This window comes from Dermochelys coriacea, chromosome 7 (assembly GCF_009764565.3).
Source record: "Dermochelys coriacea isolate rDerCor1 chromosome 7, rDerCor1.pri.v4, whole genome shotgun sequence".
Taxonomy (NCBI): Eukaryota; Metazoa; Chordata; order Testudines; family Dermochelyidae; genus Dermochelys; species Dermochelys coriacea.
In genome coordinates, this window is record NC_050074.1 from 118,243,649 (window position 1) to 118,268,092 (window position 24,444).

At 39.7% G+C, this 24,444-nt stretch overlaps 1 protein-coding gene and 1 long non-coding RNA gene across 38 annotated transcripts in view; one reads left to right on the plus strand and one right to left on the minus strand.

Annotated features, from left to right (window-relative positions):
• ADD3 (adducin 3) overlaps positions 1–24,444 on the minus strand; it is a 182,432-nt gene that overhangs the window by 25,427 nt on the left and 132,561 nt on the right. For all 37 annotated transcript variants that reach the window (XR_006282907.1, XR_006282909.1, XR_006282906.1 and 34 more), the window contains 10 exons: positions 17,200–17,338; positions 12,397–12,548; positions 12,163–12,243; positions 10,420–10,569; positions 9,205–9,348; positions 9,017–9,115; positions 6,501–6,683; positions 4,203–4,460; positions 2,809–2,928; positions 1,459–1,548 (listed from right to left, as the gene is read on the minus strand). Coding sequence is in view for 32 of the 37 variants with exons in the window: in XM_043519459.1 (XP_043375394.1) it covers positions 1,459–1,548; positions 2,809–2,928; positions 4,203–4,460; positions 6,501–6,683; positions 9,017–9,115; positions 9,205–9,348; positions 10,420–10,569; positions 12,163–12,243; positions 12,397–12,548; positions 17,200–17,338 (1,416 nt within the window). In the remaining 5 variants the exon portion in view is untranslated. The remainder of the gene's footprint in view (positions 1–1,458; positions 1,549–2,808; positions 2,929–4,202; positions 4,461–6,500; positions 6,684–9,016; positions 9,116–9,204; positions 9,349–10,419; positions 10,570–12,162; positions 12,244–12,396; positions 12,549–17,199; positions 17,339–24,444) is intronic.
• On the plus strand, positions 1,235–15,703 carry LOC122461149. The gene is made up of 3 exons (XR_006282918.1): positions 1,235–1,766; positions 2,119–2,120; positions 15,692–15,703. It is a non-coding gene; the product is annotated as an uncharacterized LOC122461149 (long non-coding RNA).

The following is a 24,444-nucleotide window of genomic DNA, read 5'->3' on the forward strand; positions in this document are numbered from 1 at the left end:
TGTGGGACCACTGAGCTCTGTGTCCCCCCAAACCTGGGATATCCCTCTCATTCTGTGATGCTGTTGCCAAGCTACAAACCTCTGACAGGTTCTGCATTTACACAGACATCCACAGGCAGTGACACACCCGACTGAGTTACATGAACACTTTGCCAACCACTCATGAACCAACAATAGAGGCTCCAGCCAATCCTCGCCCCCCGCCTTTGCACTAGTCAGAAGCCTGGCCAATGTAAGTTCATTACGCAGTCTGTCCCTCCCTCAATGTGGAGAGGGCACACCCTAGCCTTTGTAAACTGAGTTGAGATTTCCCAAGCACTTCAACCAAAACACATTGTTTTAGGTAAAATATAGAACAGATTTATTAACTACAGAAAGACAGATTTTAAGTGATAAGTAGCAAGCACAGAGATCAAAGTTGGTTATCTAAGAAATAAAATAAATTCATAGCCTGAGTTCTACAAACTGAGTAGGATTTGAATCAAGTAGTACCGCTCATTGACAAATGGTACAAACGGGTCACAGATCTTCAATACACAGGCTGGAACGGCCACCACCCTCCCCAGTTCAAAGTCTTTATTCTCCAGACGTGTTTCCAGGTGGTAAATTGTGGCGGGGAGTGAGGCTGGGAAGAATTGGCTGGAGCCTCTCTATTGGTTGGTTCATGAGTGGCTGGGAGAAGCATCCATGTAACTCAGTTGGGTGTGTTCCTGTCTGTGGATGTCTGTGAGGGTGCAGTGCTGGCCAGAGGTTTATAGCTTACCAACATAACAGGGTGAGAGGGATACTCCAGATTGGTGGGACAGAGGCTCAACAGTCCCACAGTCCCAGTTGTATGCTGGGGAACCCATCACACTGTCCCACCATGAAGGATTCATCCTAATCACTAGTAGTTAGGGACAGTCTTAAATCCTGAAACATGAGTTTTTATTTCTCTTCCAAAACTCTTCTTGTTAGCATTAGCTAGAACAATATTGCATACTCTTTTTAGCTATGTAAGTGTGCAATCCCTATCTGAATCTTGTTAAATTCTTGGCCTGAATGATGTCCTATGGCAATGAGTTTCACAGTCCTATTAGGAGCTAGGAGTAGTTCTCCATTGACCTAGCTACCACCTCTCAGGGAAGAGGATTAACCTCTCCTGTTGCTATAGTGAGAGTACACTGAAGCATTATAGCAGCATAGCTGCAGTGCTGCTGCTGTGTTGTTGTAGTGTTTTAGGTGTAGACAAACCCTGAGTAACTAGAAGCCTCCCAAATGTATTTTTTTTTTAAACATTGTAGATAAAAACTTGTATTGTGAAAGACTAAAAGACTAAAAGCTTCCAGGTTAGATATAGTATGTCACATTTAACAAAAAACATTTAAAAAGAAAACACCAAGCCTTCAAGTCTGACAGAAAGATTGATAGAACCCATTTAAGGCAGTGAATTAAACCCAAGTCATGATGTACACTTACTGGACTAGGCTTTTTATCCACAACAATCCCAGCAAGTAATTGAGACTGTGGTCCTGCTGTCTTTAAGTCATATCGGTTTTGCTCACGAATCTATACGGAAAAAGACAAAACATTATTTGAAGCATCTATTGTCCCTATATAGCAAACCCCTCTCTCACCATCAACTTTGTATGGCCGATGTACTGGGCAATGGAGCAGAACTGGAGCACTGGACTTCATATTGCTTTACTCTGGGATAAGGTGCCCCCTGCCTCTGACTGCACAGTACCTGCTGATCCTATGACTCCACTTCAACATCACTAAAGATTGTGAGCCACCATGTATGGGACCCCGGTGGAGGTGAGCTCTGCAGAGAGACTGCACACCATTTAAATCTGCCTTCCTCCCTTGTGAGGTAGACTCACACAGGCTCACTTGCCAATGGGTCATTATCACGTGTGGTCACAGCAGTATTGATAGAATTTGCCCCACTTGAATAAATTGCTCCTTTCCTCAATGAGCAGCCCTGTCTACATGGCCATGATGCACACTGCAAGTATTTAACTAATGAAAAAAAAACAAACAAAAAACCACCCCAGGACTCTAGCCCATCTCTCTGAGACAGTAAAGCTTGTGAATCTGCCTGGGAAGAGAAAACTTAGTGTCTGGGACTGATAACAGTAGTCTAAATTAATGTCTGGGTGATTACAGGGCATTGTTTTATTTATCCTTTTTGAGGAAGGGAGTTGCTCCTTCTGAATCATATTCAGTTCTCAGGGATGGTAGCACGGCCCTTTAATCCCTAAAAGACTCCAAGTAAGTAAATCCCATAATTTCACAGAAACAGCATTACATGTCTAGCAAAATAATTATGCCTGGGTCAGCTTTCTGAAAATGGCTGCTTTTCTCATTCATGATATTTATTAGTTATGTACATTTAAAATACATATTAATTCCCAGAAACTACCTATGCAATATTTTAATTAGTATTTCTGCAGTCTTTTGAGAAAGGGCACCTACAACAGAGAGAGATGGGTCAGAGCTGTTCAGTTCAGATCTAGATTCAAACTTTCACTAAGTTTTGTGCTAAGCAAAGTGTTACAGTTTGGGGCCATCTCTGATCTGTCATTCCTAGCGTAACTGCTGATCATCCAGCAAAGTATTATAATCAAGGTATGATATTACCAGTTTTATTATTCAATTCCAATAGCATGTGGAACTTAAAAAAATTTTTTGGTAAAGCTAGGATACTTTCAGTAAACCACTTTATTACTGTTTCTAATGATCACTTGATGGCCGACTTAGAATATATTTGGTACCTGTAAACAACTCAAGGTATTGTTACAGATTTCTTCATTAATCCTTTCTTACCTTATTCCTCTTTTCTAACACGTCACTTGGGTTTGTATTTAGAGGCACAAATTGGTTAGGATCTTCAATTTTGATTGGAGTTCCTCCACTAATCTTGGAGGAGTCTTCAGCTTTCATCCACTTAAAGAAAAATGTCTAGATGTTAGTTGAAAAAAAAGGGGGAGAATGTGGCCATTGGGAAGAGCATGGTTTAGTGGTTAGGAGGAGGAGCAAGGACTCATGGGTTCTATTAGCAGCTTTGCTAGTCACTCACTAAGAGATCATTGCCAATTTATTAAACTGTTCTGTGCCCCAGTTTACAAACTTGTAAATGGATGCAATACTTACCTCATGATATCCACACAAGGCAGGTTAACTAAATGACGGTAAAAAATTGATAAGATCACTTGAAAAATGATACAGAACTACAAAGTTATATTAACATGATTATGTTTAGAAAGGATCACTTTTACCAAAAATCCTGTATAAAAAGGGATAAAGACGACTGAACTTTTTATTCCATTAATGCAGCATCTAATGGCACCAGAATTGGTTCTCTCTCCCTATTACTCTATTTGTACTATAATCTCCTATCTCTGCTAATTTCAGGTTTCGTATTGGGATTTTTCCTTTTTAAGCAAAGTTTAACATAAGCCTGCCATTGATGGTATATCTATCAAACTAAAGGAACAGTGAAATTGGTTAACTACCAGCAGGTGGTGCTGCTGCTTTTAATCTTTTATGCAACTGGGATCAGGTGTATAGCAAATGGGATACCTCTCCGAGGCACCACTTTGCAAGAGACTTGATCTTTCCCCTGGCTGGTTGGGAATGTGGTGGAGGCAATACACTGGGAGAAGGAAGTCCTGCACATCATTCAGAGAGATATGTTAACAGGTGGCATTAATGGGCTCTAAAGAAAGTCCTGATCAGTTGTCTTTGAGCAGGGATAGTGACAGTGACCTAGACCCAACAAGCACGGAGGAATTGATTTAGCTTGAAAAAAAATAGCACTCCTGTGGGGATGGAGAGGCCCCAACGTAGAGGGGGGGAAATGAGAGACACTGCCATTGATGCATGGGTAATTCTTCGCATGCTAGATGCAGTACAACAACAAAAAAGCTCCTATTACAAGAACCAATAAGGAAGAGGAACTCAATCAAAGAGTGGAGAACAAAGCTCTCTTTTTCTATCACCAAAATTCTCCCAAACAGAAAGGGCATCTCAGTGCAGCAGCTATTCTCACATTGAATCTCAGACAAGCCTATCTTCTTGTTTGCTAGCTTTTAATTAATTAGATGATCCAGCTAAAAAAGATTTTGTAAGTGGGCCAGATTTAGTGATATAAACTCTGCATAATTCACTTTCTCTCAGGTAGAGTAAGAACAAGCTGACTACCAAAAATAGCTTCCTACCGTTATCTTAGTTCTGGGACTAGTCTCTCCGTTCCAAGACTCCTCAGGCACATTCACTTTTAAGTATGTATTTGGAGAATTCAGCCATCTTGTCTTTTCTCGCTGTTGTCTTTGTGCTAGGAATTTGAGAGGGGAGAGTGGAACTGTATCATCTTCGAAAGAAAAGGCAGTCACAGTGGCTGGGATCTCAACATCACTCTTGTGCCTGGGTTTTTCTCTGACTAGAGGTTGCCTATAAGCATAGCCAGTTCTGTATCCCTGAGAAGGTTTAAAAAAAAAAAAAAAAGAAAGAGAGAGAGAGAGAGAGATCAACCAATTATGCCCAAAGAATAAGAAATTATGGCAATTTTGTACCACTGTGTACGTATTAAATGAACTATCTGCACTCATCCAAGCAAGAGGTTTGGGGTATCCTTTTCCAAAATATTTTTCATTTATTGATTTATAAAAAACCCTGTACAGTCAGCATCATAGCAGACAGTCAAAATTTCATATAACTGCAGTTTTTCACATATTTGACAGTCTTTCCACTTCCCTTATGAACAGTGCAATCTGGAAGGATTAAGAATAATCTATAGAAGTTTATAATGGTCAATTCCTTCCTCCATTCAAGAGCCAACAAAGATAACATTTCCCTTCTGATGGAAAGTAACAATATAGTTTGAGCTAAATTGGCCTCTAGAATTCTGCCCTGAGTAAGGGGCAGCACAGAAGCAGAGCAGGACCAAAGGGTGACCTACAGTCATCATCTGATTTCTGCTTAGCCCTTGCTCCATTGAGGGGGAGGGGTAAGAGGATGGAGAGGAAGAAGTATGTTCTACCAGTCCTTTTCCTGCCCCTCCATGCCTGCTGAGCTGTGCTGGCCAGCATGTTCAGTGGAGCCCCGGCTCCACCCACATCTCACTCCTGCCTAGCAACTCCCTGCCCACCCATGCAAAAGGGGGAACAGTTGCCCGGGGGGAGATACCCTGGTTGCTGTGTTGTGACCTGTGTTATAGGTAGTCCACACAGGAAAGCAAGGGGGCATCTAACCTCCCTACTTGAGCACATAGCGTAATTCATGTCTGAGTCTAATACATTGCACTAATATGCGACTGGTATCCTCTTTTGCTTTGCTTTTACTTTATCAGTAAATAACTTAATTTGAAATTAATATTGAACTTAATTTCTTCCAAGTCCATAAAAATTAAAGAGATAAAAACTGATAGAAGTTAGAAACAAACACTACAATTCATAACAAAATAAAAATGAAAGCTTCCAAGTATATTTTCTAAGGTGATGACTGAAAAATGTATGTTGTAGCAATACAGCTTTATACAGAGAAATTATTAACCTTTATGACAGTGTCCTGACAGAAATTTTAGCTTAATCAGCTCTTACTATTCTGCTGTGTTAGGCTTCAGAAATGGAAAGATTTTAAAAAATATTATATACACTGTCCTAAATTAAATGTTCAGATACTGGAGATATTAAATATTCAATAAAAACTACTTTTCATTTACACATTTCATTTTCAAGTTTATAAAGAAAATCAAAACAGACAATTCCTTTACTTAGGGGAGAGGCGGGCAAACTACGGCCTGCGGGCCACATCCAGCCTGTGGGGCCATCCTGCCGGGTCCTTGAGCTCCCGGCCAGGGAGGCTAGTCCCCGGCTCCTCCCCTGCAGCCTCAGCGCACTGCGCTGCCAGAGCGGGAGGGGGCTGCACTGCAGGGGCAGGGGAGAGGAGGAAGGGAGGCTCACCTGCAGCCTCAGGGGAGCAGGCGGGTGGTGTGGGTGGTGGGAGTGCGGCGAACACGGGTGGAGGACTCAGGAGGAGCACCGGGTGGCCACGCAGCTGGCTGGAGAGCAGTGGAGCTTTGAAGGGGAAGCTGCCGCTTCTCTCCAGCTGCCCCGCTCCTCCTGAGTCCTCCGCCCATGTTTGCAGGGCCACATTCTGAAAGGGCCTTTAGAGGGGGGGTTGGATAGGGGGTGGAGTCCCGGGGAGGCAGTTAGGGGCAAGAGGTCCCAGGAGGGGGGCAGTCAGGGGACAAGAAGAGTAAGGGGGGGTTGGATGGGTCGGGAATTCTGAGAGGGGCAGTCAAGGGGCAGGAATTGGGAGGGGGCTGATAGGGTTAGGGTTTGGGGAGGCACAGCCTTCCCTACCTGGCCCTCCATACAGTTTTGGAACCCCAATGTGGCTCTCGAGACAAAAGGTTTGCCCACCCTGACTTAGGGCCTAATCCCACAAAGAGTTGGAGTAAAAGGCAACCAAAACTCTCAAGGGTTGCATTTGTATTGTTATAATTGTGTACCTACCAGGTTGTCTAGCATCCTCATGAGAGCTTCAAACTCTTGTTCGCCAACTTTCCATTTTTGTTGGGAGCCCATATTAACTCCACCTCCTCCAGCTGCTGCCACAGCGTGTGTGAAAGGCTTGTACTTCTGCAGGTCTAGTATAAGAAGATTGTCTATTCCACCTGCACCAGCTAATGCATGAACCTGTAACAATATACACACAGTAATTTGCTTGTTTATAGATAATTTTATGGGGTGTGAAATTCTCAGCTTGTCTGAATTTAATGGAAAAATTGTAAACATAAAATTGGCTGCAATTATGTTTTCAGGTTACTTTTCTTCTCACTAAAATTATGAGAACTGCATTAAGACTGCAGAGAATGATTCCTATTGTATGAATGACAGTATCAGTTAATAATTATGGCTCTAAAAGGAGTAAATGCAATAAACTTCAATTATTTATTAAGTGCTCAACAATGTACTTTTAACTGAAGACAGAGAAATATCTAAGTCTTGATACAGATGTACCCTTACCATTGGCGAGAAAGGCAACTGTAAGTCTGATTAATTACTTTATAAGACACTAACAAGTGATTTCTGGATTCTGCTTAATTTATTTAATAATACACCATTCTCTTCCGCTTTGTGCTTGTAGTGGAAAATCCTCTTTTTCTCATCCCAACATTGAGCTTGAGTAATTGAGTTGGGCGCTGTGAATCTCCACAAGGATAGAGGGTGGAAGGAATTCTTCAATCAGACCACAGAGGATCTAGTGGTACCCACAGACTTTGTGTCCCATTTCTATGCAGAGTAAGGAGTTGATGGATCTGTTGCCTTCCTGCTCCTCTAATGGTCGCTGTGTTCAGCCCTGCAGGGAACGTTCATGGAGCTATGCTCTGTGGGGTGTACAAGTATGCACCCCTGGACACAGGCTCCTGAAGTTTACTCTGTCCACCATGGAAAGCACTGTTAGTTTCACATGGATGATCTGCATTTAGAGAAGAGGGACTCCATATTTGCCCTGTAATATTACAGATCCATCTGCATTTCCCCCCAGATTGCCTGGCTTTCAACAGGTTAGTTGGCAAAATATTAATGGCTCCCAAAATAACTCATGAAATGGTATCATGTTGCAATGTTGCAGTCATAAAAATAAAGGGAAGGGTAACCACCTTTCTGTATACAGTGCTATAAAATCCCTCCTGACCAGAGGCAAAACCCTTTCATCTATAAAGGGTTAAGAAGCTAAGATAACCTCGCTGGCACCTGACCAAAAATGACCAATGAGGAGACAAGATACTTTCAAACTGTATAGGGGGGAACAAAGGATCTGTCTGTCTGTGTGATGCTTTTGCTGGGAATAGATCAGGAATGCAGACTCAGAACTTCTGTTAGTTAGTAAGTAATCTAGCTAGAAATGAGTTAGATTTTCTTTTGTTTAATGGCTGGTAAAATACACTCTGCTGAATGGAATGTACATTCCTGCTTTTGTGTCTTTTTGTAACTTAAGGTTTTGCCTAGAGGGATTCTCTGTGTTTTGAATCAGATTACCTGGTAAGGTATTTATCATCCTGATTTTACAGAGGTGATTCTTTTACCTTTTCTTTAATTAAAATTCTTCTTTTAAGAACCTGATTGGTTTTTGATTGTTCTTAAGATCCAAGGGTTTGGGTCTGTGTTCACCTGTACAAATTGGTGAGGATTTTTATCAAGCCTTCCCCAGGAAAGGGGATATACGGCTTGGGGGGATATTTTGAGGGAAGACGTCTCCAAGTGAGCTCTTTCCCTGTTCTTTGTTTAACACGCTTGGTGGTGGCAGCATAGGGTTCAAGGACAAGGCAAAATTTGTACCTTGGAGAAGTTTTTAACCTAAGCTGGTAAGAAGCAGTTTAGGGGGTCTTTCATGCAGGTCCCCTCATCTGTACCCTAGAGTTCAGAGTGGGGAAGGAACCATGACAGTTGCACTGCAATAAAACGGCTTTCTAATAAAGGAAACTATCCCATGGGACAAACTCATTCAAGTGAACACAATGTGCTCTACAGCAAAGCCAATACATGATGCCTAAACTAACTTGCACTCATACCCAGAGTGGTTTTGATATTGCTAATTGTGCACATACAAGGAAGTAAACAGAAACATGATTTTAATTTCATTCTATAATAGAAACAAGTCTCCTCTTTATCCCACAGAACTTCTACACTACAGTAGTCTATTTTTTGTCAAGGTCCAAATTTCTTGGTGGAGGTAGTGCAACGCCAAGATTCCAAAGAAGAAAATAAAAAAATAATAATGATAATAAGTAAATAAAAGTATTTTGGGGTCCGTTCAAAATCATCTGGTAGTACAGATTTGGCCCATGATCCACCTATTGACTACTCCTGTTTTACACAAATATTGTGTCTAATAGCAGAGATTCTGTTGAATACTTTGCAATAATGGAGCTTCCTCCCTATGGAGTCAGGTCTATCCATTGCAATAACTCGTTATGGCATAAGTATTTCCTTCAAAAATTAAATAACGACAAATCATCTCTTACCTGTATTTCACAGGCAAGCTGCACATTGAAAATATAGTGAAAAGCCTCCTCTAATGTCTCTCCTAAGGCTACCACACCATGATTTCTCAAGACCAGCACCTAATGAATGAAAACACAAACGTTAATTAGTAGAAACTGGTACAGAACACACAAATGATCAATGAAAAACATGAATAAAGGTTGACTACCTTGCAACTTGGCCCAAGAACCTTCTGAAGCTGAATTCTCTCTTCCTGTTCATCAAGAGATCCTTGGTAATCGTAATAAGCAACATCTCCCAGAATCAGAGCCTCCTGAGAGATTGGAAGGATACCACACTTCATAGATGAAACCTGTTTCAAGATAATTGAACACTTAAGATTCTGAAAACAAACATTTAAACCAGGGTTCTGTGCAAAAGTGCCATGTTCCACAAGTTTCCTGGTTAGTCTTCCAAAGTTATAAGTGAACTATTAGGTCATCCAGAAATTCACCATATCAGTGGGAGATTATTCCCAATGGTATTTTTCCAGTACATGGGTTCTCTACCTGTGGATCACAACCATTTTTTCCCACCTATATTCTTAAATGAAAGTGAAGTCTTGGCTATATGCTGGCTAGATAAGAGGAGTCTCAATATGGAGTAGACACTGTTCTACTCCTTTATCCAGTCTAGTTTAAAATATGGTGAGAGAACTGCTACCATTTCACTTGGGGGACTATGTCACATGATAGATGAAACCATAAGCAAGTTTTCCCTGGCAATTGATATTAATGCATCTTTTCCTCATTTCATTCCCATCACTCTATGTCAACCCTCAACAATTTTTCTTCCTTCCTGGTTTTTTACACACTTCAAATATTGGTAAACAGTTATGTCTTCCTTTTCTCATCTCTAGCCATGCTATATAAATTTATCTCCTTGTTTCTCTCATTAGTTAGTTCAGTCCAGCCTCTTACTCATTTTGCCCTTTTTTGAACTTCTAGTTTAGCTATAACTTTTTGAGAGATCCCCAGAACACTTATAATATAACCTCTTAAAAATGCCATTAGTGTAATCTACATCGTGACTTAGAACACATTTTGTAGTACTGAGATGATTTTTAATAAGCGTTGGCCTAAATTGTACATATTCTTCCTTCACTCTGACTGAGGTGGTCCAATACTCACTTTATGCATGGCTTATTCCAGCAAAGTGCTCAGCACCTTCGGATCACTCAGCATCTTGAAGAATAAGCCCTTTACACTGGTGTAAGTCAAGAGTTACTGAACAGAAGTCAATGGAGTTACACAAGTATAAAACTGCAGAGAGGCAAGTTTGATCCACAGACACTAGATCTACATTCATAATATACATCTTTAATATATTTTATATTTTGAAACGGTTTCCTCTTTAGGTCATGTTAGGAATTGTACAGACTTACAGCTGCAGTTGCAGGGGTGTGTATGTGTATCACACATCTCACATCAGGGCGCATGGAGTAGATGGCAGCATGTGGACTGAATCCTGCATTGTCGATGCTCAGATTGGTACTCCCCTGGTCAACTACATCTCCTAAGATATTTAATTTAACCTGGAAAAAAATCAAACAAAGGAAACTCATGGAACTACTGTAAGTTGGCCATGACTAAATGGCCATGAACCAACTGAAAAAAACAAACCAAAAAAACCCAAACCAAAAAACCTATAGCTCAGTAGGTACCATCATGGGAGGAGAGAGGAGAGGAAACAATCAATTTAGCAGTGATCGTATCCGATCTTAAACTTGTGCTTAATTTGACCTCTTCTAAAAAAGCTAAGATTTTTTTTTTTTTAATCACATTCATCAGTGAAATAACGCTTAGAAGTATTAGGGCTGCCAGGACTAAGTATATAAATCCTCCTGCTGTTTAAGATCTTGCCAGATGGTGGAAATAGCCATGAAAAAAGGTAAAGGCTAGATAATGATAAACAGATAAAGAAATTCCTCTTTGATCTGGCTGCCCCTTAGCTAAAGGAAGAGTTGGTAGTATAGCACACCAAGCAGACTCAATTGGAGTAGAAAGCCTGCAAGAGACCTCAAATAACAAGCTTCTATTCAAAGCACAACCTGTATAGATATATTTAGCATACAGATACCTATAAATAAATTCTTAAACTAAAATGGTTAAGAGCAATAGATGCTAAAACTGAACATTTCAGATGAACTACATATTTTTACAACCTATTAATGGACTGTGTTAAAACATAAATTAGACCTCCTAATTTCTTCATATTTGAATTTGAAAATTTAATAAATTTAATGCGAAAACAAAGATTCAATCTCAGAACAACTGCCATTAAAGCATGTTAAATGAAAAAGTCGTGGAAATAAAAAATTGTTCCAAACTGTTAAGGAGTGGGCGGGAAAGAGTAACAGAGGCAATAGATTTCAGAGTAGCAGCCGTGTTAGTCCGTATTCGCAAAAAATACAAAAGGCAATAGAAGAAGCATATAAGATCCAGTTCTTATGCTTATATTTTTGGCTCTGCTTTTGGAAATTGACCATATTGTGCCACCTACCTTCTGTTCCCTTCTAATAATTGTCAGCAAGACTCACCAGTAGATATGACGATTTGGGTAACAAACTTTTCAGTTCTTTCATACCATGAGATGCTTAATTTGGTAATCTAGACACTGAATTAAGAGCCCTTATACCAATTCCCTTTTTGGCCTAGGACAAATTACTTAACTTTGCTGTTTTCCAGTTGTGAAATGGGGATAATAATACATGCCTCATGCGTGACAAGGATGTCATGTGGATAATACATGCAAAGTGCTTTGAAGATCAAAGCACTATATTACTGATAAGAGGTTGCTATTAATAAAGTAGCTGACAAATTCTATTTGACTTCCTTTTGTGGACCAGGTAGGAGCCCAACTAAAATACAAAAAGCTTGCTGGACAACATTAAAGCTTTAGTGAAACCAAAGCAGTGAAAAGTGAATCCGAAAACTGGACAGAAGTGTTCAGGAACAGACGATTGTATAATCCCAAAAATTAATCTGCTGTTCACTAGTTGATTTTGTGTGAATTTCAGAACAGGCAAACAAAAACCTGATGCCACTATCCTACTTCAGTAGCTGCAAAACTGTCAGAAAATAATCTAAGTGTCAATGATTATTATTAACGTAAGTGAAGCACATACCAAATTGGAGGCTGAAGCTTCAGAAAAAGACAGACCTCTTGGAATGATTAGAATGTGGTCCTGTTCTTTGCTTACTCTTACCTGAAAAAGGAGGAAAAATGATTTCTGATTTATTATTGAATTTACTTAAATATCATTTGGAAAATTAATTCTAATTTTGTATGGTTTAATTTTAAACATAAAAGTGAAAACACAAAGCAGCAACTAATCATTTTTACTCTTAAAAATACTCACTGTGATGTAGGAATTTGCTAAGTGTGCCCATCCAAACAAGTCAGCCAACCTGTACAAGCTGGCTAATTTACAACGAGTAAGTTTTTCTCCCTTAACAAATGAGGTGGTGTCTATTCCAGGTAGGTCATTGATGGGTGTAACCATTCCAAGGCCTGAAAGAAAAAAAAAAAAAGTAGCAAATTAAGTTTTCTGTGATTCTCCAAAAGCAGTTTACTTAAATTAGTCATAGAATCTCAGTTCTGGCCAAACGCTAATAGCATTAGACTACGCTTGCAGCAGAGGTTTAGTGATTTCTAGAACTGCCTTAACAACCTTTGTAATATAAGGCCCTCAATACCATACCTTAAAATATTATGAAAGTCTCCAAATTTTGAGAGAATGAAGAAAGGGTGAATTCGTGACAGAGGACTACTTTGAAGTACCACTCAGATTTTAACTATCCTTTGCTTCAAGGTAATATGCTTTGGACAGATTCCAATGTTTTAAGACCTCCTGAGCTAAGCTCAGGCTTACAGGCTGTTTGAAAACACTCCTACTGGGCTTTGCAAACTTGAATAGTCATTTGAATAGATTTCTCATTCTGAGTCACTGTAGTTAGTTCTAGGGATGTCATGAGGGAGGATACAAGAACTACTGCAAAAGTTCTCAAACTGTTTAATAGCACAGAACACATTTTAATAGAGAAATTGTATCATGGACACCTCCTAGCTCGTTTATGACTGGTAAGACCACTCCTTCTCCCCTTCACAAATATATAATATGCCTATGGCAACTACAACATTTGAATACACAGAAAGTTACTACTAGGAAAGTTAAAAATATACTAAATAGTATATTTTAATATGATTTACCAGATAGAAACAAGAAGAGTTAGTACCTTCTCACCAGCCACCTTTTCAGAATCCACTAACAAATGTTTCAAGGACAACAGTTTGAGAACATCTAGTTTAGCGGATAGTCCACAGGACTGGGAGTCAGGACATTCGGGTTCTATTTTCCTTTCTCCCACTCACTTTTTAAATTGAACCCTAAGTGACTTGTCCAAAGTCACACAATAGAAGTGTTGAGTATTATCAGCTCCCATTGGATTTCAGTGGGAGATGCGACTGCTCACAATGCTGAAAATCAGGCCTCTAAAAACACAAACACATAAGAATGGCCACACAGGGTCAGGCTGATGGTCCGTCTAGTCCAGTATCCTGTCTCTGACAGCGGCCAGCACCAAAGCTTCAGGGGTAATGTACAGAACATGGCAATTGCAGTGATCCACCACTGTCTTCTACTCCCTGCTTCTGGCAATCAGATGTTTAGGGTCACCTGAACATGGGGTTCCATTTCTGACCATCTTAGCTAATAGCCATTGATGGACCTATCCTCCATAAACTTATCCAGTTCTTTTTTGAACCCAGCTATATTTTTGGCCATCACAAAGTTTCATGGCAATGAGTCTTCACAGGTTAATTGTGCACTGTGTGAAAAAGTACTTCCTCTTCTTTGTATTAAACCTGCTGCTGCCTATTAATGTCATTGGGCAGCACCTTCTTTTTGTATTGTGGGAAAGGGTAAATAACACTTCTGTATTTATTTATTCCATACCATTCCTAGTTTTATAGACCTCTATCATGTTCCCCCCATCACCTCTTTTCTAAGTTGAACAACCCTAATCTTTTTAGTTTCTTCTTATATGGAAGCTGTTCCATACTGGTGATCATCTTTGTTGACCATCTGAACCTTTCGCAGTTCCACTATATCTTTTTTGAGATGGGGGACTGGAACGAGACAGTATTCAAGGTCTGGGTGCACCCTGGATTTATATAGTGTGTGACAAAGGTTCTCCTCCGCCTTGGTGGGTCCTGTGCTTATTGGTGGATTTGCTTGCCTCAGAGATTCATGGCAGCCCTCAGTTTGGTCACTTTTGCTAGTGGCTCAAACGTGCCGTTCACTCAGCTAACCTCATCACTGGCCAGCATGGGGAAAAGGAAAGAGAACAATCCCCACAGTCTCTGCTTGTCCACCTAGTGGGTCAGGGGACACGCCAGGGACCTTCTCCTCTGGTGGGACCTACGGTCCAGGTCATCTTCTCCTGTATCCAATAGGGAATTGGGGGGATGGAGAGAACCCAGCCCCGCCCTCTACTCTGGGTTCCAGCCTAGGGCCATGTGGATCACAGCTGTCTATAGTGTTTTGTGTAACAGCTGTGTGACAGCTACAACTCCCTGCGCTACTTCCCCATGGCCTCCTCCCAACACCTTCTATATCCTCACCACAGAACCTTCCTCCTGATGCCAGATAGCATTTGTACTCCTCAGTCCTCCAGCAGCATGCCCTCTCACTCTCAGCTCCTTGCATGCGCCGCACTGACTGAAGTGAGGTCCTTTTTAAACCAGGTGCCCTGATTAACCTACCTTAATTGATTTTAGCAGCTTCTTAATTGGCTCCAGGTGTTCTAATTAGCCTGTCTGCCGTAACTGGTTCCAGTAAGTTCCTGATTGTTCTGGAACTGCCCATTACCTTACCCAGGGAAAAGAGACCTGCTTAACCTGGGGCTAATATATCTGCCTTCTATCACTCTCCTGTAGCCATCTGGCCCAACCCTGTCACAAGTGGCATTATACTTTCTATCTCCTTTCTTATTGTTCCTAAAATACTGTTAACCTTTTTGACCACTGCTGCACACAGAGCAGAAATTTTCAGAGAACTATCCATGACGACTCCAAGATATTTCTTGAATGGTGGCAGCTAATGTAGAACCCATCATTATATACATGTAGTTGGAATTATTTTTGCCTATATGCATTACTTCGCATTTATCAATGTGCTATTTTGTTACTGCCAGTCACCCAGTTCTGTGAGATCCCTCTATAATTCTTGCCCACATACTCAGGGTCTAAATGGTCACCATATTTGAGGTTGGAAAGGAATTTCCCCCCGGGTCAGATTGGCAGAGACCCTTTTTGCATTCATCTGCAGCTTGGGGCATGGGTCACTTATAGGTTTAAACTAGTGTAAATGGTGAATTCACTATAACGAAGTCTTTAACCATGATTTGAAGACTTCAGTAACTCAGGCAGAGGTTAGTAGTCTATTTCAGCAGTGGGTGGGTGAGGTTCTATAACCTGCAGTGTGCAGGAGGTCAGACTAGATGATCATGATGATCCCTTCTGACCTTAAAGTCTATGAGAGAACTCTTCACAGTCAGCTTTGGACTTAACTATCTTGAATAATTTTGTATCATCTGCAAATTTTGCCACTTCATTGTTGACTTTTCAGGATCATTAATGAATATGTTGAACAGCACTGGTCCCAATACAGATCCTTGTTTCTATCAGTCTGCCTGGTACTGAAGTTAGGCTCACCATCCTGTAATTGCCACGACTGCCTCTGGAGCCCTTTTTTAAAAAAAATCAGCATTACATTAGCTACCTTCCAGTCATCTGGTACAGAGGCTGATTTTCAGTGATAGGTTAGATACTACAGTTAGTAGTTCTGCAATTTCACATTTGAGTTCCTTAAGAACTCTTCGGTGTATACCATCTGGTCCTGGGTGACGCATTACTGTCTGATTTATCAATTTGTTCTAAAAGCTCTTCTTTACTGACAAATATGGGACAATACTTCAGATTTGTCACCCAAAAAGGATAGCTCTGATTTAGGTATCTCCCCCACATCCTCTGCAGTGAAGACACAAAATTCGTTTAGCTTCTCTGCAATGGCCTTGTCTTCCTTCAATGAACCTTTAACACCTTAGTTGTCTAGTGGTCTCACTGCCTGTTTGGCAGCCTTCCTGCTTCTGATGTACTTAAAATATTCTTACTAATATTTATTGTGTCTTTAGCAAGTTGCTTCTCAAATTCTTTTACACTTAACATGCCAGAGTTTGTAGACCTTCTTATTATACTTACTAGGATCTGACTTGAAGTTTTAAAGGATCCCTTTTTGCCAACAACAGACTCGATTCTGTTTAGCCATGGTGGCATTCTTTTGGCCCTCAGTGCCTCTTTGGATTTGGGATACACATTTAGTCCGAGTCTCTATTAAGGTGTTTTTAAATATAGTCTTCATGCTGCTTGCAGGAATTTAGCTCCTTTTAATTTCTATCTAACAAGCATCCTCATTCTTATGTTCTCAACCATACATCTTAAATCACTTCATGAAATGGCTATCCCATTTGCACCTTTAAGTCTGCAGGCAATGCAGAGAACAGTCTAGAAAGACAGATTTGTCTATTACATTCAGACACTCTTATGAATGTTTAACATGAATATGACTTTTTGATAAGATTTCAACGATTAAAGACCTTGGAAATTAGCCAGAGGACTTTTTCTGTGAAGGCTGTAACTTAATCGCATGATCCTGGCAAGAATCTTTTTTTTTTTTAAAATAACTACACTTTGCTATTTACTAAAAATACAGCTGCCAGGAGCATGAAAGTAACATCTAATCATGCATTTGAACAGGTTCTTCCTTCCTATCAAACTTTAAAGGCAAGTGTACTACGGTAAATTGCTGCCAAGTTATTAGGTTAGTTGTCATGTTACTATTTATGTGAATCATAGTAAATTGATAATGAGGTTTTGCTACAGTAAGTTGCAAACTTTTGACTATAAGCAGTTTCTAGAAATTATAACTTTTCTATACCAAATACTAGAGAGAGAAAGTTTAAGAGTAAAATTATTTAAGACCACAATCTGTATTGCTTTACAGATTAAAAAAATCATGGCAAAAATTCTGTTGAAAGGATGAGGTCCCAACATAGACAGAATTTTAGAAAAATATTGGCAATTATACACATTGTTCACTTACTCAGTGGAGATGAAGAGAAACCTGCAAAAGAGCTTGCCATGATGTAATCGGCAATCTGTTGTAATGCAAGCAGTCCAGTTGGGTTACGGCCCTTCTTCATCTGTTCTTGAATAAGACATTCCAGGTCTTCTCGGAAGGCCTGCAAAAATATTTGAGAATCACTATGATAAACTTTCCTTGAAAGTAACGAGATGATTATTATAGGCAGGGTATAGATATCACTACTTATTAAGGTTAACCAACACTTCCCAGTATAAGACCCTATTTTAGTTGCTCATCACTTTGAAAAACTTTAACAGTCACAGGGCAAGTCTGTGGCACCGCTGAAAAAGGAACCTACATCTCCTATTTTCCAGTTGTTTGCTTTCTCCACATGATCATCCTTGTGCAGGAACATGCTATTCACCAGAGATGGCTTAAAAGTTCAGAACTATGAGCCTATTCAGCAGTTTATGAACTCAAGAATGGCAATCTATTAAAATATAATTACTTTAGGGACAGGAGGAGGCAATTTTACTTATTTGAAAGAAACAAACAATGGAAGAAAACACCTACCAATCTAACTTGACTAGAGCAATCATAATAACTTCAGTACAGTAGGGACTATTCAGTACATCTCTCAAAATATGTAATATTCTGGCAAACCCATTGCACTTACATTGAAACTCATTTTGAAAACCATCAGCAATGTTACAACCCCTCTTCTATGATTAAATTTACTGTATCTTCATTCTAATCCTCATTAAACTGCTGCAGTTATAGAATGGTCAGATTAAGGGCTTGTCTAGACACAAAGCATTGCAATAGTACAGCTGCAGTGATGAGGCTGAGCTGCTGTAGTACTTAGTGAAGATGCTACCTATGATGATGGGAGAGCTTCTCCTGTTGGCACAGATACTCCACCTCCCTGAGAGGTGGCAGCTATGTCGACAGGAGATGCCCTCCCATTGACACAGCGCTGTCTACACCAGGAGTTCGGTCGGTATAACTGCTTTGCTCTGGAGTTTGGAGATTCCATGCTCCTGGGCAACAGAGTTATACTGACATAAGTCTGTTTTATAGCTCATTGGTGTTTTGAAATACAGAGGAGTTATTTTCACTTTGGTGCTGTGTGTCTAAAATTTGCTGTCTGGTGCTAGAGGTAGTATATTTCACACTTATTACTGCTTATCCTTGTGGCAGCTGATTTTAGTGATAATCCTTTAATTCATTTCTTGTTTTATTATTAAACGGACATGTCCTTGAAAAACTGTATCACTGTTAATTTCAAGAAATCTCAGAATAGGTAAAAGCCAGAGTGTGCAGCTGAAGAAAGTACATCTTCATTACAACTTGTGAAATACAGGTGACTGTGTGCATGTGATTTTTCACAATCAAGTACAGAATGCACAATATCAAAGCATGTCTTTTTTAGTAAACTGGAAGTTGCTGTGTGTCATGCAGATTCAAGCTTGTAATGATTCATTCAACTAAGTTTTTCCATACATATTTATGGATATCTTCACTACCTTCAGACACCTACAAAAAGTGGGGACTCGTACATGATTCTCATGTGATTCCATCACTGTTGTGAATTTACAGTATTTTTTAATGGTGGTGGTGTGCCATATATTTTAAGATTCTACAAATTCAAAAAACTGTTTTCATGCTATTTCTGATCATTCTTGACTCACTGTCTAAAATGAAAGGCATAACTCAGAGAACTCAAAACCAATCACATAAAAACGGTAACCTACCTTTCATAACTTTTGTTCTGCAAACTGTGTTGCTCTTGTCCATTCCATTCTATGTGCACGTGGGCACATGTGCACAGTTGTCGGAAACTTTTGCTGTAGCAGTATCTGTAGGGCTGGCTGTGGTGCCCTCATGCTATGGTAGATCAGGTGCCGCTGGCCCTACACCCTCTCAGTTCCTTCTTGCTGACAACTCCGACAGAAGGGCGGGTGATGGAATGGACATGAGCAACAAATCTTGAAGAACAGCAGTTACGAAAGATAGGCAACTCTTTTTTTTCGTCTTCAAGTGCATACTTCTTATAAGACCCTAATAACATTTTTGTCTTTTTATTGGACAAATTCCCATAAGACCTAGCCCAATATTAGTGACTGGGGCATCTTGCAATTGGATCCCTCCAGGTGCAAATGTTCACCTATGCAGGACTGGAGTCCAAGTGGCTTTTTTTTTTTTTTTTTGCCTGTTTCAGTTACCTATTATAATTTTTTAATTCATGAGTACATTATAGACCATTCCACATTAGTTACAAACGCAGGTAGATCTATTTTGAAATATTATGTTCAAAGTTTACATTTTAAAAGAGATATAAACACTCCACATACAGCACAAAGCATACATTTTTCAAGTGGAAAGGGCATGAGTCATTTCAGATCTAGGATTTGACAATAGAACACAATCAGGAAAACAAACAGTAGCAATTGTCAGAGGAATGAAAAATGATGTTATTCAAATTGTGTGCACCCAACACTCTGTCCTATGAAGGAAATGTTTTAAGTCTGGATTTAAAACAGTTGTTTCGGCCTACATGAAAATTCTTTATTACGATTCCCTACAGGCTTCAAATTTATATAAGTACTTCAGGCTGAAACAGATATATTGGACTAACATTTCACAGGATCTTCTAACTAGTCTACTCATACGTACATCTCTTTAAAAAAAATTGTGATCACCAGTGCAGTCAAATGATAGATTTAATCACTGTACATGGAATAGTGTTAAAAATGTGCAGGCAAGTATCTCCATATAAAATGGGAAACATGATTTGAAAATGTGGCCCAAAACAGCTACTCAAGAAGGAGGAGGTAAAACAAGCTTAAGACATTTGCACAAAAGCAGGATGAATAATCCTCTCAAGACCATCCCATTACAGCTGAGGTGAAGACCGACTCTGTAGCTTTCATTCACTCAGCAACAAAACACCCACCTGTTATGAGATGAACTCAACTTCTATTAATGCTCACCAGAGTTGTACCTGGAAATCTCCAGACAGGAAAATATGTTGGTAGTTTGTATCTAAGGTTACAATAATGAATCTGATTTTCATGGGAGCAAAATGAAATCTCGCAGGATGAAATGTTTTGGAGCTATTGGATCAGATCAGCTGGAGTATGTCGGCATAACTCCACTGAAGTAAATGAAGCTACATTAATTTACACCAGATGAGAATTTGATCCCTTAACTTTACCAATGTAAATGTAATACAATGTAATGTAAAATGTAATATAATGTAATCATAAAACCTTGCAACCAAAGGGTTAAACACATTTTATAGAGCTGACTGTTCCTGAATGTCTTTTTTTAAGTCACTGTTCTCTTTGAAAGAAATATAAAATTCCTACCTTTAAAAATAGATAATCTAATACTTCCTGGTTATATGTCTTCACTTCAGAGTTAATTCAAGTTATCTACACTCAAGTTACTTCTGTTAAGTTAGCCTAGCTTGAGTGAGAGCGGTCATGCTATGAAATAACACTCAAGCTGCCTCTTCCACACTGATGCTGCACTCACTTGTCTGTGGCACTAAGACCTTCGGGGGCATATCCTATGGCTCTTTGTGCCTCAGGAAGCTCAGCTGCTCTATGAATTTTTTCCCAGTGAATTATGAGAGAACTTGATCTGTACTTTCAGGGCACGCTAGCGGAATTATGGAAAGGAATTGGAGGACTAGTGGCATTGAGTGCAGCTAACCTGCATCCACTCTGTACAGTGGTCATGTTAACAGCTGATAAGTTTTGCCACCCTGAGTTTTAGCCTATACCTCCTGACAGGCAAGCCAACTTGAATTAAAAGTACCACAAAACACTCAAATTAAGGGTTTTAGTATATGACTGGGACTCAAGCGAAAAGCAACATTCGAGTAATAACTCCAGTTTACTTTGCGTTGAAGACAAGTCCACAAAATTATAGAAAATTGAGACACAGGACAAGGAAAAGCTCATATAATAAGAGGAGAATTTGTTAATGAAACTTATAGATTATATTACATTTGGAGGAGGAGTTGCAGACACCTGTGAGAACAGAGAAATACAGAAGTATGTAGAGAGGTCAGAAATATGGATGGGATATTTGGATAGGCTCAGCACAGAAAAAAACCATCAAGCTAGTATAGCTGGTGAAAAATAAATGTAAAACTACAATTCACTATTGAAAGAGGCATAAGAGCTAATGGTGGATAACAAATTAGATACGTTTGTAACATGACATGGCAGCAAAAAAGGCCAGTGAAATTTTGGGTTGCATGTGCAGAGGCATCATGTGGCAGGACAGGAATATGAGAGTTTCCCTCTATACCACCTTGGTGTAAATGCATCTAGAAAAGGTAGTTGGGTACCTGTAGTTCTTGTTTCTGCAAGATATACATGTCTGTGGATTACTACCCTTGAGTTCATGCAGCACCAGTCCAGGTGACTACTCCCATAGATTAAAATTTTGAGCTTCTGAGGCATCCTTAGAAATGTTTCTGCAGTCCTCAACAGGGTACTTTCACATGGTAAGTCACCTCTTGCAAGGGGATGGGGGCTCAATGTTACCTGTGCCAAATTTAGCCTGCCTCCCCAGGTGAAAGGAATGACACCAAGAGCTATGTAGTGGGAGCATGTGACTAGACGCCAGGTCATCTGCCCAGTCTTCTTTTCAGCAAACAATTCTTCAGAGCTCCCAGGCAAAAGGTTTGGGAGAGATCCCTAAGAATGGGAGCCTGTTGAGGGGTAAGCTTCAGCTGAGGGGCCTATAGAAAGCAGGAGCCTCCTGGATGAGAAGCTCCAGCTAGAAGAGTTGCAAAGGACTGTGAGCCTGACAGGAGGGCTCTAAGCAAAGGGAAGCCCTGATAAAGGACTTGAAAGACCTTTCAGCCTAGAAGTAGGGCTGTTTGGATGCAGAAGCCCATTATCAACTGAGAGGTCTAACTGAGCCCAGGGAAGAGGGCTGGAAGGCGTTTACTATTTTATGATAACAAACCAAATCTGGAAGGTGATTGGAATTGTGAAAACACCAGGTGTGGTGGTTTGATTCAAGACAAAGTAAACTGAGGCAGCGGCAGGGCCCAAAACCAGACTGGGTAATCCTTGCTACACAATTACCAAGGCTTTCCTGGTCAGTTACTTTCAAAAGCTAGACATTGTTCTTTATGAAATAAAACTGCTTGTCCAGCATTTGGAGGCTGACTGGCTGGTGGATGGGACTGCCACTTCTGCCTCCATTCCTTGGCCACAATGCTGGCAGGGAGGGGAGGAGGATACAAGCACACAACAACAGAGGAAAAAACAGGTTTTTCACTTTTACGCATGTGAGAAAGGCAGGCCCTGGCAGTACAGATGGGCTAAAATTGGATTAGTTATATAATAGTAGCATAGGAACAGAATCAGGCTGCAAACCCTTCAGATCTGGAATGTTTTGTTAACTGCTCTTTATATCCAATATGAAATTAAAGCAAAATCCCACAAACAAACTTCATGGGCTGGTTTAAAATAGCTAAGAGAAAAGCAAACAGATCAGCAAAATCTTAACTGACAACAAGAACAGTTTTTGGCTACTCCTAAACAAAAAATCCCATTAACTTATTAAATTGCATACAGTCCTACAATGTTATGCTTGCATACAATACTGCTACTACTAGACTCATCACTTCACCTGGAAATCCCCTCACTCCATTTATTCCTCACAACCTTTGTATAATACTAATTTTAAAATATCCTCTAGTTCTGGTCTCTGCAAATGACCTCAACTAGATCATCGGGGTAACATTTTATAATAAGCCTTAAGTATTTTAAATACTTCATATCATCTCAACACAAGACCAAATCTCTCCAAATACATCTACACGTACATTCCACTTATCTTAGCTCCCATAGACAGTACTTTCTTCAAATTTTCAGCTTTTCTTCAAACACAGTTATGTAAAATACACAGTATACTCCATTATACAATAAAGATGTTATATACCCTGAAAATCCTAGGCATTTCAAGTTGGGGTCTCAAAAATTTAGCTTTAATCTCTGTGCCTCAATTTCTCAATAGTAAAATGAAGACAACATTAATACCACCTACTCTTACAGGTGTGTTGTGAAGATGTAGTCATTATTGTTTGTGAAGTAGTCAAAGTATTATAAGAGCGCCGCAGAAACACCCAAAAGAAAATTAATACATTTTGTATTCAATGCAGAAGCTGGATGGTGTGCATTAAATAAGGCTTGAGGCAACACACTAAATGAAAAAAAAATTGAATGAAGGTGTGTTATGGGAAAAATAGTATGCAATCCTGTAATTATAATGTATGTGCACAAGGGGATCAAATTAATCTCCTACAGGCAGCCTTGATTCTGGATTTCCCTAATTTATGAGTACTTGACTCTTCAGCTTCAAAAGTTTTTTTCCCCAACTTTTTTTTTTTTTAATGTAATATAGATGAGAGCTGCTGTCACATACAACACAAAGCAATAAAATCGGTTTCGGTATAAAGATGCAGTTTCAAACAAGCACAGTGTCCTGGAAATTTTATAATTAATGACACTGAGATTATTTGAACCTTTCTAATGGTAAATTTGTAGATACTGTTGGAATAGGTTCAAACAGTTTTAGATTAAGAGTTTGTCAGTAGTACCGTGAGGTGCTAGCAGGTACTGAGACCTAGCTGATCGTAACTTTCTTATGCCTTTCAAATAGGTAGCAGCGGGTAACATTCAAGGCCTTAAATAATCTTGCTGAGTACAGATGGCTTATACTGTCACCACTGGTACCCCAAAACCTCTGAATTGTAGACCATAAACAAACAGTTACCAAGTAGTTTGAAATGTCTCCTAAGGATACTATGATCCTATTTCCTGGTCTACAACTTTGCAGGTGTTCTCCATTTTAAAGCAGTATAAACTAGTGGAAGCTCATGGAGGAGCTTTCATTGTTCTGGGAGTTCTAGATGACCACCTAGCTTAATTTAAAATTCTTCCTTCCAAATTTCAACCTTCCAAATTTCCAAACATTCTTCCATGTAACATCAATAAGTATCAATCTTTAGCAAATATGGATTAATAATTTTGACCCGAGACTGCCAACTGCAGCATGCTAGCCCTCCTAGATAGCTACATATGTGTTTATTTCATGATTGTCACATAAGAATCTTAGAATTTTACAACACTCCAAACGGGTTACCTACACAAAGCTACCATTTTCTCAACTCCTCTACTTTAAGAATGGAAAGAAAATGTTAAACTGTTTATTAGTGGCAAAGAGCAGCGT